Source organism: Choloepus didactylus, chromosome 1 (assembly GCF_015220235.1).
Source record: "Choloepus didactylus isolate mChoDid1 chromosome 1, mChoDid1.pri, whole genome shotgun sequence".
In the NCBI taxonomy this organism is placed as follows: domain Eukaryota; kingdom Metazoa; phylum Chordata; class Mammalia; order Pilosa; family Megalonychidae; genus Choloepus; species Choloepus didactylus.
This window is the reverse complement of record NC_051307.1, coordinates 100,398,434-100,410,683: the sequence shown is the minus strand read 5'-3', so window position 1 is coordinate 100,410,683 and position 12,250 is coordinate 100,398,434. Positions and strand designations below refer to the sequence as shown.

Genomic DNA, 12,250 nt, shown 5'->3' with positions numbered 1-12,250 from the left:
CAGTAGCTCTAGTGGTGATTTGAGGTGCGTTCTGTATTCAGAGTATACTCAGGTGCAAATAGACCTGAAACTAAGAAAGCCAGATTTAATAATCCTTTATTTATGGGAAAGATGGATGTGATGAATCTGTGGCTTTTGGATTTACTACAAAGCTAGCTTGAAAGTTCTACGAAGATAGGTTTCATAATAAATAACTTAAACTCTCATCTTTTGTCTAGGATTTCCTTTTCTTTCCTTTTTTTAATAGCAAGTGAATCAAGCACGGTGAGGCATTTTGATATAAATCTTTTTAATATACAGTTGTCTTGATGGACATTAAATAATATACCATAGTAGTGATTCCAAACCATACTATAAATATGAATCAACTGGGAAAATTCAAAAAAAAAAAATAAAAGTTACCAAAGGCATGGGTATTCCCCGGCTGCTTATATTAGGATCCCTAGGGGTTGAGCCACATCTTTTTATACTCATTTAAAGTACCCTAAGGGATCCTAAAATGTAGCTACAGTTGAGAACCATTGGCATAAAGAAGTAGACAACTGGGAATAGATTTTCTTTATCCCCTCAGTAATCTGTTGACTGAAAGTTGTTGCTCCAGATTGCTAAATCTTGTTCACTGCATTAAAAATGTTTATTATTTCTTGGTATCAAGTAATGCCCTGTAGAATAATTGTTATTTATAAAAGAATACAAAGAGGAAAATATAATCCACAATTTTGAAATAAATGTTAGTATTTGTCACTTAACTAAATTATAAAAGGAATATATGCTGCATATAAAATTTTAAAGTAAAAAGCCAAAATTCCTGACCAGTCTCCCATGCTCCCTTCTCACCAGAGAGATGGAACTCTAAGGTCATTGTGCTCTCTGATATTTCCCTTATATTATATCTTCCCTAAAATTTAGCAACGGTATTAAACTGATCAAAGTTATGGGAAAATCTGAAGCAAGTGGGTTTGTTTTCCCTCAGAACAGAAGCCAGGCAGGGCCACTGATTGACTCACAGGGACTTGTTGGGGCCCAGGTGGCTAAGTGTTTGAATTGAGTCGTATTTGTTTGTTTGTTTTTTTTTGTTTGTTTTTAAAATACTACCCTTTATAATACAAACAAGGTATTACTTCCGATTAAAAGAGGGTGTATTTAGAGCAAAAGAAAGAAATCTCTCTACATTTCTGGTATTACCTTCTTGTGGAATGACCCATTGAAGGTACTTAAGAAAGTTGAGTCAGATTTGAAATATTTATATTACAGCACAAATTTATTTCTCAAATGAAAATTTAGAAATATGGGAATTTATTAGCTTTTATCAGAGTATTTTATATTGCTTCACCTGTTTCTGGATCACATAAACTCATAGGGTGGTGCTGTTTCTGTTTCCTAATGTAAGGTGTACAGAGCTGAACTGAATATAAAGAAAGCCGCTCCTTGCCTCAAGTCTTGATAGTTGAGCCCCTTTAAAACTCAGACTCTGTAACTTTCTTTTCTCTATTTTTTTTTATTTCATTGAATTTAAAAATTTCTTTTCTTTTCCATTTCTTATTTTGCAAAGTTCTCACAGCTCCTTTCATGATTTTCTGCCACTGAAGAATATTGAAGAGAGGGGATTTTTTTTATGAGGCAGGTTTGTGTGGGTAACTTCATTTAAATGTGTGGATTATCTGTATTACCACTTGCATGATTAGGAAAAAGAAATTTCAAGTGTATCTCACACTGATATAATAAATTCTGGAATGGAAGCAGTATTGTTAGTATTAGAGTCTAACAAAAACTTAAATTTTTTAACTTTTTAGAAAATAGCCTCAGATGCATCATTACATTGAGTTTTTTCTAGGAATGAAGCCAAGAGTGATGAAAGAAGCTGTCTCTCCTCCATCTCAAGTGAACCACAGGGATCAGGAATGGTATGATGCTGAAATTGCCAGAAAACTACAAGAAGAAGAACTTTTGGTGAGCAGATTTTAAGTCAAAGTTCAGGTGAATCAGTAGGTTTTTTTGTGAATTGAATCAATCTTGAGATATTATAGGTATTATGGTTCCTATGAGCTGAGATATTGATAGCTTTTTTGTGAGTGGAAAAATCAAGACAAAGGGTATAGAGAGTCCAGTTTTACTTACTGGTAAGCATTAGAAACAGAACTCTGTATCCCTCTCTCTATTTTCTAACCATCTGCTTTAGAAATTGACAAAAAATAGACTCTTTTCTGGCTGGTATACCAACTAATTAACAACTTCAAGGATGTTAATTACAACTAGTTTCAAATACTAGTTTCTTTTTATCTAGGATTTTTTTAAAATGGGCAATGTTGATTACACTTAAATTTCTTTTTTTGTATTTGCTATGCCACAGGCTACCCAGGTAGACATGAAAGCAGCTCAAGTAGCTCAGGATGAGGTGAGTTCATATTAGTTAATAAGTTTGTTTAACCAACATTCTTTGATTTGGTTTGGATTATCCAATAGCCCATTAATTTTCTACTCTCATTTCTGCAATTAATGATGTCAACTGGATTTGGTTTAGGAAATTGCTCGACTGCTAATGGCTGAGGAGAAGAAAGCTTTCAAGAAGGCCAAGGAGCGGGAAAAACCATCTTTGGACAAAAGAAAGCATGACCCTGAGTGGAAGGTATGGTGTGTTTTTTTTTTTTTTTTCTTTTCAATTACAAATAAAATTTAGAAATGAAAAGATTCTGCTTTTAGAGTAAGGTCTGAAAATATATTTAGAAGATTCAAAATATCTGTGTTGAGTATGTGAAGCTAACTTATAAAAATTGTTTCTTTATGAAAAATCATACTGAATTATTGACAGCAATTAGGTAAAAAGCTACTGCTAAGATTGAAGAACTCATTCCATTCATTGTAAGATCAACTGAGATATAAGTGCTTTGGGTCATGAGGTATCTTAATTTTACAATACTTACACTTTAAGAGCAAGTAATATTTTCACAGCTCTCAGATTTCCACAGTTCTAATAACCAGCGGCCAAGCATACCCATGTGGGTAAGCATGTTTGTGTGTACCTAGTCATCTCATCTGGCTGAACTGGCAGCCTCCAATATACTTGGTAGCTGTAATTTTTTTTTTTTAAATCTTTGAGTGGCTATATTTAAGAATATTTTATATTGCTTATCTAAATCTAAGTTAGTTACCTGAGATTACTAAAGAAGCCTTTGGCATGATTTACATATTTTCTAAACCTAATCTTTCCTTTTTTTTTTTTTTTTTCTGTTTCTGTATATGTGTTCTTCCCTTTTTAAAAGATTTTATTTCTGTCTCTAGCCAAAAACAGCTAAATCAGCACATCCAAAGTCAAAAGAGAATAATGAACCTCACCGTTCTAAGAATGGCAGGCCAGTACGGTAAGTGACATGTGAAAAGGAGAGTGAGGAACCTGACTTTGGGGTGAGCTTGATTTCAGTTGTCTGAGAAAAGTGTTTATTCTTTGAAGAGGAGATCCTGAGATCTGCAATTGTGAGGTGGTATCACGTCTTTCAGGGCTATTTTGAAACTTTGTTTCCAGTCTTAAGTTGGGTTGTACAAGTCATATCAGAAGATTTGGGGAATTTCACAGAAGCTGGGTTTATAAGAAAGGATAAGTGCTTTTTGTTAGGACCAGATCTTGTCTCTGGATTTGCTGAATTGATGCCCTCAATTAATTAGGGATGAGATTAACCATTTACCTCAGTAAAATCTCAGGTTCTGTATTTTTACTGGGTTTCATGGTCCTACTTGTGCATATGTAGCATTTACACATGCTCAGAGTCATTTCTGCCAGAATCTCAATGTCATAAGCAAATATTTACTTGAGTCATGGCAGCTGTGTAAATCCAGGAAGATCAAATAGCTGTGGCTATGATATACGTACTTTCTGACTTCTCTCAAACAATCTTGGGTCATAGTTTTGGAGGAACTACTGTCTTTAAACCTGAAGTTGTCAACATTTAAGTCCCTGGGGAAGCAAACTTTTTTTTTTTTTTTTTCAATTGGTTTCTGTGACTTTAAAAAGAAAATGCAGTTGGGACTGAGGCAGGAAGAGGTCATTAAATAGAAAAAGACAAAAGTAACCCTAAGTCTTAACATTTTGAGAACTCTGAATTATTAAAATACAACCTTGAATTTTGGTCTGGATTATTAATAAGATATTTGTTAATTCATAAAATATAAGGTTTATCACAAATAATATATGCTTGTTGCTACTCATTATCCACACTTAAGCTATTACTAACACTTTCTCTTAAAGTGAATATATTTAGTGTCCTTAAAAAGCTATCTTCAGACATAGGGAGGTGTGGAATTTAGTTAGTCCCCCAGAGCAACTAATAAATAGCCAGGAACAACTAGAAAATAGTCTGGAACAACTGATGGGGGGATGTCGTGACTAAACACACATCATACACCAGTCTGGAATGGGTGGAATGGCTGAGATTGCAGCATGCAACTGTAAGTAAAGCTCCCCAAATTGCGGAGCTGGTGCCCCTCCCCCACTGGCACAGCAGGCTGAGTTGGGAAACTTCCCTGTGGGAAAAAGAAGCACTCCCTGTCAGGAGCAATGGAATGTATCTCAACCAAGCTCCAGTTGCAGTTTTAATTAACAAATTTGGACTACTGAATACGTACGATGAGCAAAGATAAACCCGAAGCAAGCAGAAAAGGAACCAGAGGTTTCTCCTGGCAGAGAGGAGGCAGGGCTGATGGGAAAAGAATACATAAATAAATAAAAACAGAGGTTTTTGGAGTCTAATGAGATCAGAATACTGGAAAAGGGCTGTGTCCCAAGAAAAGGGGCACACAGAATTAGGTACCAACTGATTCTTGCCTGGTGAACTGGAGGGCTGAGGACTGGCTCTGAAAAGGGGACTTCTTGCTTTTTTCCTTTTTTTCTCTCTCATTCTAAGTAGCTCATTAGAGAAAGCCTCAGGCATTTTCAGTTGTCAACACTGACCCGGGAAAGAGTGGAGTTAAGATAGTCAGAGTCAAAGGAAAAACACAAGTGTAGGAGATAACCCCTAAAGGGCTTATCTTCCCTAAGAAAAGGGGTGAGAATGGAGCCCAGCTCAAGTGGCGGTCCTCACTCAGAGAATTCAGACCCCAGGGCCTGGTCGGGGGATGGGGGTAGACAGAAACAGCTTAGGCTTGGCTTCTGACACCCTTGGTCCATGGTGGGGACAGGGTCCACTGAGAAATAAATACATCTCACCTCTTTACACCGGTGGGGAGCTGATGGCTGACAAGTGCCACCTGCTGGGCATGATAGGGAAAGCAGAGTCTAGAGGCTTCACAGGAAAGTCTGACATCTTCTGGATCTTACCCTCAGGGAACGTGATACTGAATACACAGTCTCCTCCTGAGACGTGGGCCTATCTGGTCTGGGAAAATCTGATTGGGGTAATCAAGGAAACCAGATGCCTAGACAACAAAAATTATGAATCACACTAGGAAAAATGAAGATATGGCACAGTCAAAGAAAAAAACTTACATTTCAAATGATATATAGGAGTTGAAACAAATAATTAAAGATTTTCAAATGTGCTAAATCAATTCAAAAATTAAATCAATGAGTTGAGGGAAGATACCGCAAAAGAGATGAAGGATATTAGGAAGACACTGGGCAAACATAAGGAAGAACTCAAAAGTTTGAAAAAACATGGCAGAACTTATGGGAATGAAAGGCACAATAGAAGAGATGAAAAACACAATAGAGACATACAACAGCTGATTTGAAGAGGCAGAAGAAAGGAATTATTAACTAGAGGCAGGACATCTGAAATCCTATACACGAACAGATAGGGAAAAGAATGGAAAAATGTGAGTAGGTCTCAAGGAACTGAATGACAACATGAAGCACATGAATATACATGTCATGGGCATCCTATAAGGAGAAGAGAAGGGAAAAGGGGCAGAAAGAATAATGGAGGAAATAATCACTGAAAATTTCCTATCTCTTATGAAAGATACAAATTACAGATCCAAGAAGCGCAGCATACCCCAAACAGAATAGATCCAAGTAGACCAACTCCAAGACATTTAATAATCAGATTATAAAATGTCAAAGACAAAGAATTCTGAAAGCTGCAAGAGAAAAGCGATCCATCACATACAAAGGAAGTTTGGTAAGACTATGTGCAGATTTCTCAGTAGAAACCACAGATGTGAGAAGGCAGTGGTATGATATATTTAAGATACTTAAAGAGAAAAACTGCCAACCAAGAATTCTATATCTGGTGAAACTGTCTTTCAAAAATGAGGGAGAGTTTAAAATATTTTCAGACAGACACTGACAGAGTTTGTGAACAAGAGACCTGCTCTATAAGAAGTACTAAAGGGAGGCTATAGGCAGATAGGAAGATACAGGAAAGAGAGGTTTTGAGAAGAGTATAGAAATGAAGACTCAGTAAGGGCAAAATGAGAGAGAGAGAGAAAATAAAATACAATATGACATATAAAATGTAAAAGACAAAATGGTAGACAGTAGACATTACATTGAGTGAAATTAGCCAGAAACAAAAGGATGTATACTGTATGGTCTCACTAATATGCACTAACACTGAGGAGTGAAATTTGAGACTTGAGAACACAGGTTATCAGGTTAGAGATCAGACATCTGATGCTGAAGGAGTACAGAAGGTTCAACAGGATTGATTGTATAGATCCAGAAATGGAATGGATATCATAATAGTGTTTGATGGTAGCACAATATTGTAAGTACTCTGAACAAAAGTGAGTGTTGAGTACAGTTGAAAGAGGAAGGCTAAGGGCATGTATGACACCAGAAGGAAAGATAGAAAATAATGACTGGGATTGTATAACTTAGCAAAACCTATGGTGGTCAGTGATAGTGATTAAGTGTACATATAAGAATGTTTTTAAATGAGGGAAAACGAATGTCAACATTGCAAGGTGTTGAAAATTGGATGGTATAGGGAAAAAATGCAATCAGTGCAAACTAGAGTCTGTAGTTAATGGTAACATTGTAAGATGCTTCCATCAGTTGTAACAAAGGCTGTATACCAAAGCTAAATGTGGATAAGAAGGGGTTATAAGGGAGTGATAATGGGATTCTTGGTGGTGGTGGTGGTGTTTGACCCTTTCGTTGTATTTTGTTTTTATTTTTCTTCTATCTTTTGTATTTTTATTCATTTTTTTCCTCCTTTTCCTCTTTCTTTGGGGAAGAGATGAAAGTGTCTTTGTGTAGATTGTGGTGGTGAATGCATTAATTGTTTACTTAGGGTGGATTGTATGGTGTGTGAATAAAACTGTTTTAAAAATAAACAGAGGGATGCAAGTGCTGGAGAAATTGTGGAGAGAGGGATGTACCTATTCCCTGTTGTTAGGGAAGTACAATGGCACAACCCAGTGGGAGAGCAGTGTGATGGTTCCACAGGAAGCTAACTACGGGCTTGCCATATGGTCCTACAACCCCATCATTGGATATATGCTTGGAGTAACTGAGAGCAGGAACATGAGTGAACATTGCACGCTGGTGTTTATGGCAGCAGTATTCACAATTCGCAATGGATGGAAGTGGCCTAAGGGTATATTGACTGATAAACAGAAAGGTGAGCTCTGTGGTGTATACATACAATGGAATACTGAACGGTGACAAGAAGAAATGAAGTTGTGAGGTATGCAACTAGGTGAATGGACCTTGAAGACGTTGAATGAAATAAGCCAGAATCGGAAGACAGACAGTATAATGCCTCACTAATATGGACTAACTATAATGTACAAACTCTGAGAATTGAATTGGAGAACGTAGGTTATCAGGGGAAGGCTTATGGTAAAGGTTCCTAGATTGTAAGCTCTTACAGCAGTCACATCTATTCATGAGTTGTAACAGTTATTTCTAACTTCTGTAGCGCTGAGCTGTTTGTGTATAAGTTGGTCAGTCCTGGGAACTTCAGGTATCTGTGTGGCACTTGAGACTCAGAGCCAGAGGTCAGCAACTATGAATGTCAGCATTACCCCATACAGCAAATGTTAGAGTCTGAAAAAGAGATCAGTCTTCAATTAGAGATATGAACGAAATGTACTTGGTTAGATCTACAGTAAACCAACTAAAGGGAAAAGGATGATATTGACTGTGTTTTAAAACTTCAACTTCTGTGTGAGATCAAAGGAAGAGATGTTTATTTGATGCAAAATCTATACTTTCTGTAGCACGCTATGTAATTTAGCTTGTATGGTCAGTTTATTCAAACACTGTAATTACATGGAACCTTGAATATGTGGTGAGATCTGGTTGTTTTGTACAGGTTAGTGTGAAACACCAATACATCCCATAGCAATTTGGGCAGAGAACAGAAAGTATTTGCAAAGCCCTCTTGAGGGCCTAGGTAAAAATGTGGAAACATTAAACTTCCCCACCTAGGGAGTTCCTGATATCCTCACAAGCATTGGGGACTATCAGTGTAGTAGGCCAAGTCCTTGTTCTTGGGACTTGCCCTTATAAAGCTTGTTACTGAAAAGGAGAGGCTAAGCCTACTTGTAATTGTGCCTAAGAGTCACCCCCAGAGAACCTCTTTGGTTGCTCAGATGTGGCCTCTCTCTCAGCCCACTTGGCAGGTAAACTCACTGCCCTCCCCCCTATGTGGGACATGACTCCCAGGTGTGTGAATCTCCCTGGCAACGTGGGACATGAATCCCAGTGATGAACCTGGAACCAGCATCATGGGATTGAGAAAGCTTTCCTGAACAAAAGGGGGCAGAGAATTTAAACAAAGTAAAGTGACAGTGGCTGAGAGCTCTCAAATGGAGCCAAGGGGTCATTCTGGAGGTTATTCTTATGCATTGTATAGATATCCCATTTTAGTCTTTAGTGTACTAAAATAGCTAGAAGGAAATACCTGAACTGTTGAATTGCAATCCAGTGTCCTTGATTCTTGAAGATGATCATATAGCCATGTAGCTTATATGATGTGTCTGGGTGATTGTGAAAACCTTGTGGCTTACATTCCCATTATCCAGTTTATAGACAGATGAGTAGAGAAAAAAGAGGGACAAAAAAGTAAATGAATAATAGGGGGAGAAGGAATATGAGATGTTTTGGATGTTCTTTTTTACTTTTATTTTTATTCTTATTTGTATTTTTATTTTTTTGAGTATTGAAAATGTTCAAAAAATTGATTATGGTGATGATACTGTGAACAATTGATTGTACATTCTGGATGATTGTATTGTATGTGAATATAATAAAATTGCATTTAAAAAACTAGCTTCAATAATAAACCTTACAGGTTTTCAGAAAGTTGAAAAATTCTATTAGGTTTAAATTGCTCTGAGGACAAAGGTATAGTCTGTTTAAATAAACAAAATTTGTTCCTCTTGTAGATATTTGTTAAGATATATTTTAAAAGCATGTTTCGGAAGTGCATAGTTTAGTTTTATTTATATCTTCAGAATATCCAAAGGAAATAAGCAACTACTCCATTCTCAATAGGTAAATTTAGTCTGGGTTATTAGGTTTTTTTTTTTTTTTAGTTATGTGAACTCAAATCTTTAGGGTTATTTTGTAGTCTTTAAAGTCCTTGGGCTCATTCATTATTTTTAGAAAACCAGTGACTTTGACAGTAGATATGATAGCACAGTCTGGGGTGGCTATTTAAAAAGATTCATTAAAGTTGAAAACAAGTTTATGGAATATAATAAGTGCTCTGAAATATTTGGCATATTTGGGAAAATTGAGTAATCAAATGATTCTGTATTTAAAATAGTTATTATAATCTTCTTGACCAAAAGGGGGATGTGAAAGGAAATGAAATAAGCTTCAGTGGCAGAGAGATTCCAAAAGGAGCCGAGAGGTCACTCTGGTGGGCAGTCTTACTCACAATATAGACAACCCTTTTTAGGTTCTAATGAATTGGGGTAGCTGGTGGTAGATACCTGAAACTATCAAAGTACAACCCAGAACCCATGAATCTTGAAGACAATTGTATAAAAATGTAGCTTATGAGGGGTGACAATGGGATTGGGAAAGCCATAAGGACCACACTCCCCTTTGTCTAGTTTATGGATGGATGAGTAGAAAAATAGGGGAAGGAAACAAACAGACAGACAAAGGTACCCATTGTTCTTTTTTGCTTTAATTGTTCTTTTTCACTTTAATTATTATTCTTGTTATTTTTGTGTGTGTGCTAATGAAGGTGTCAGGGATTGATTTAGGTGATGAATGTACAACTATGTAATGGTTCTGTGAACAATCAAATGTACGATTTGTTTTGTATGACTGCGTGGTATGTGAATATATCTCAATAAAATGAAGATTAAAAAAATAGTTATTATAGGTGAGATACTGAAAAGAGACTTTCAGTTAGTAAAACTGAAGTCTTTTTTTACTTTAGAGGGACACGTGTCTTTAAATATCATTTAAAGATATTTAAATGATAGATTGTATATATATGAGAAAATATAAATTTGTGAAATGTATGTTTTCATTGTTACAAAGCAAAGCCTATGATCTTTTATAGAAATCTTGTACAATTAATATCAGAATGTATGCTTTCTGTTTAGAGTCTGTGGTTTCCTCTTCCATGATTAATTGTGTCAAAATTTACTTAGCCATGTTAACAGAAAGAGACAGTTTTGAGGACTGAAAAACATGAAGCTTTCGCGGTCAGTCCTAGTTCAGTTTACTTTAGTTCAGTAGTAGGAAATAAATTCTCATGTAGAGCTTGAACATTCATAGTCAAAAATTGAATTTCTTCATCTATTACAGTATTTTCTGTTCTTTCTCAGGAAATCTATTCTGGCAGTCTGAGTTTATTTTAAATCTTGGTAATTGGAAAAAGTTCTAACCTGAGTTCCGAATTCTTTTATCAGATTTCTTCCTGGCAGAACTACTTGGGATTGCCTTTTTCCCTTAAAAAAACTTAAAAGAGTTCATAAATCTCATTTTGTTCCTACGGCATTCTTATGAATATGATATGCTCTTATGTCCGCTTATTCATTCATCATGTATTAATTGAGCATCCTAATAAGTGCTCAGTACTGTGGTAAAAAATACACAACAAAAAGAAACTGTTTTCTGCCCTCAATTAAGTTTATAATAAAAATAAATAATTATAAAAGTATTATGATTGTATTAAATGTTATGGATGAAAAGTACAGGGAATCGTTGAGACCACATAGAGACACTTAACCTAGTCTGGGTGTCTGGGAAGGATTCTTGAAGAAGTGACTTCTGAACTGAATTGTACAGGATATTTGGCTATATTACCAACTTAAGGATGTAATCATTTCATGGAAACTGTAGGAAACAGGTAATTGTAATACATCAAAAATTACAAAATAAGCTTGATTAACAAGATTTTTCTAACCTTGGATTTAAATACCCTTATTTTGAAACAACTCTCAACTGCAACAAAATAATTTGGTAGGGCCCCTGGAAACAATTAAGCTAAGATTTATTCTTTACCTAACCAAAACTAAACAGAACAGACCACCAAGAGAACGGAGGGCATTCCACATTGATTTGTTATATCCTTATGTGGAGATTCTAGAGAGTTCCCTATGCTTTTGCTTTGTTTTCCAACTATAGCATCATTTTCCTTGATTATGAGTTGATGGTGTGACAATAATTAGGGAGTTGTGTTTTGTTCTTTTTTTAAATCCCACTCAGCTTTTGTTTTTCTAGGTTTTGTTTGCCTTATGAGGTCAATGAAAGAGAAAAGAATAGGCCCCTCCTTCCCTTATTACCAACCCTGTGTCCTGGGGTCTAAATCTCTCCAGTTTTTTGAATGTAAGTTTTTTTTTTTTTTTTAATTTTATTTTGAAATAAATTCAAAGTTACAGGAACAGTTGCAAAAATAATACAAACCCCATACACAGCATACCCTGACCCCCTTCCCCTGATACCCCGATCCACCCACTTTAACATGCTGTCACACCGTCATTTCTTTCTTTCCCTCCCTCCCTCCCTGTCTACCATCCATCATCTATTGCTCTTTCTGAACATACGACAGCAAGCTGCATACATCCTTGAACAAATAATATAATCCACATATACAACTCCCATGAACAAGAACATTCTTTTATGCAGTTCCATTAAATGCAGCTAAGAAGTTCAGGAAATTCAATAGTGATACAAAGCTTACATTCTATATTTCCTTTTTTTTTTTTTTTCCCTTATGTCTCAACTGTGTCCCTTTGAGCCTCCTCTCCTCCATCCTCAGATCCCATCCAGGATCATCCTTGGCATTCAATTGTCATCTATTTAGACTGTCTTTTTTTTTTTTTTTTTTTTTTCGATTGTGGA

The 12,250-nt window shown here is 36.0% G+C and overlaps 1 protein-coding gene across 4 annotated transcripts in view; it reads left to right on the top strand.

The window, feature by feature from the left end:
* The window catches only part of CCDC50 (coiled-coil domain containing 50), a 104,257-nt gene that overhangs the window by 51,005 nt on the left and 41,002 nt on the right, over window positions 1-12,250 (top strand). For all 4 annotated transcript variants that reach the window (XR_005217307.1, XR_005217306.1, XM_037838269.1 and 1 more), the window contains 4 exons: window positions 1,835-1,950; window positions 2,351-2,395; window positions 2,522-2,626; window positions 3,280-3,359. Coding sequence is in view for 2 of the 4 variants with exons in the window: in XM_037838269.1 (XP_037694197.1) it covers window positions 1,835-1,950; window positions 2,351-2,395; window positions 2,522-2,626; window positions 3,280-3,359 (346 nt within the window). In the remaining 2 variants the exon portion in view is untranslated. The remainder of the gene's footprint in view (window positions 1-1,834; window positions 1,951-2,350; window positions 2,396-2,521; window positions 2,627-3,279; window positions 3,360-12,250) is intronic.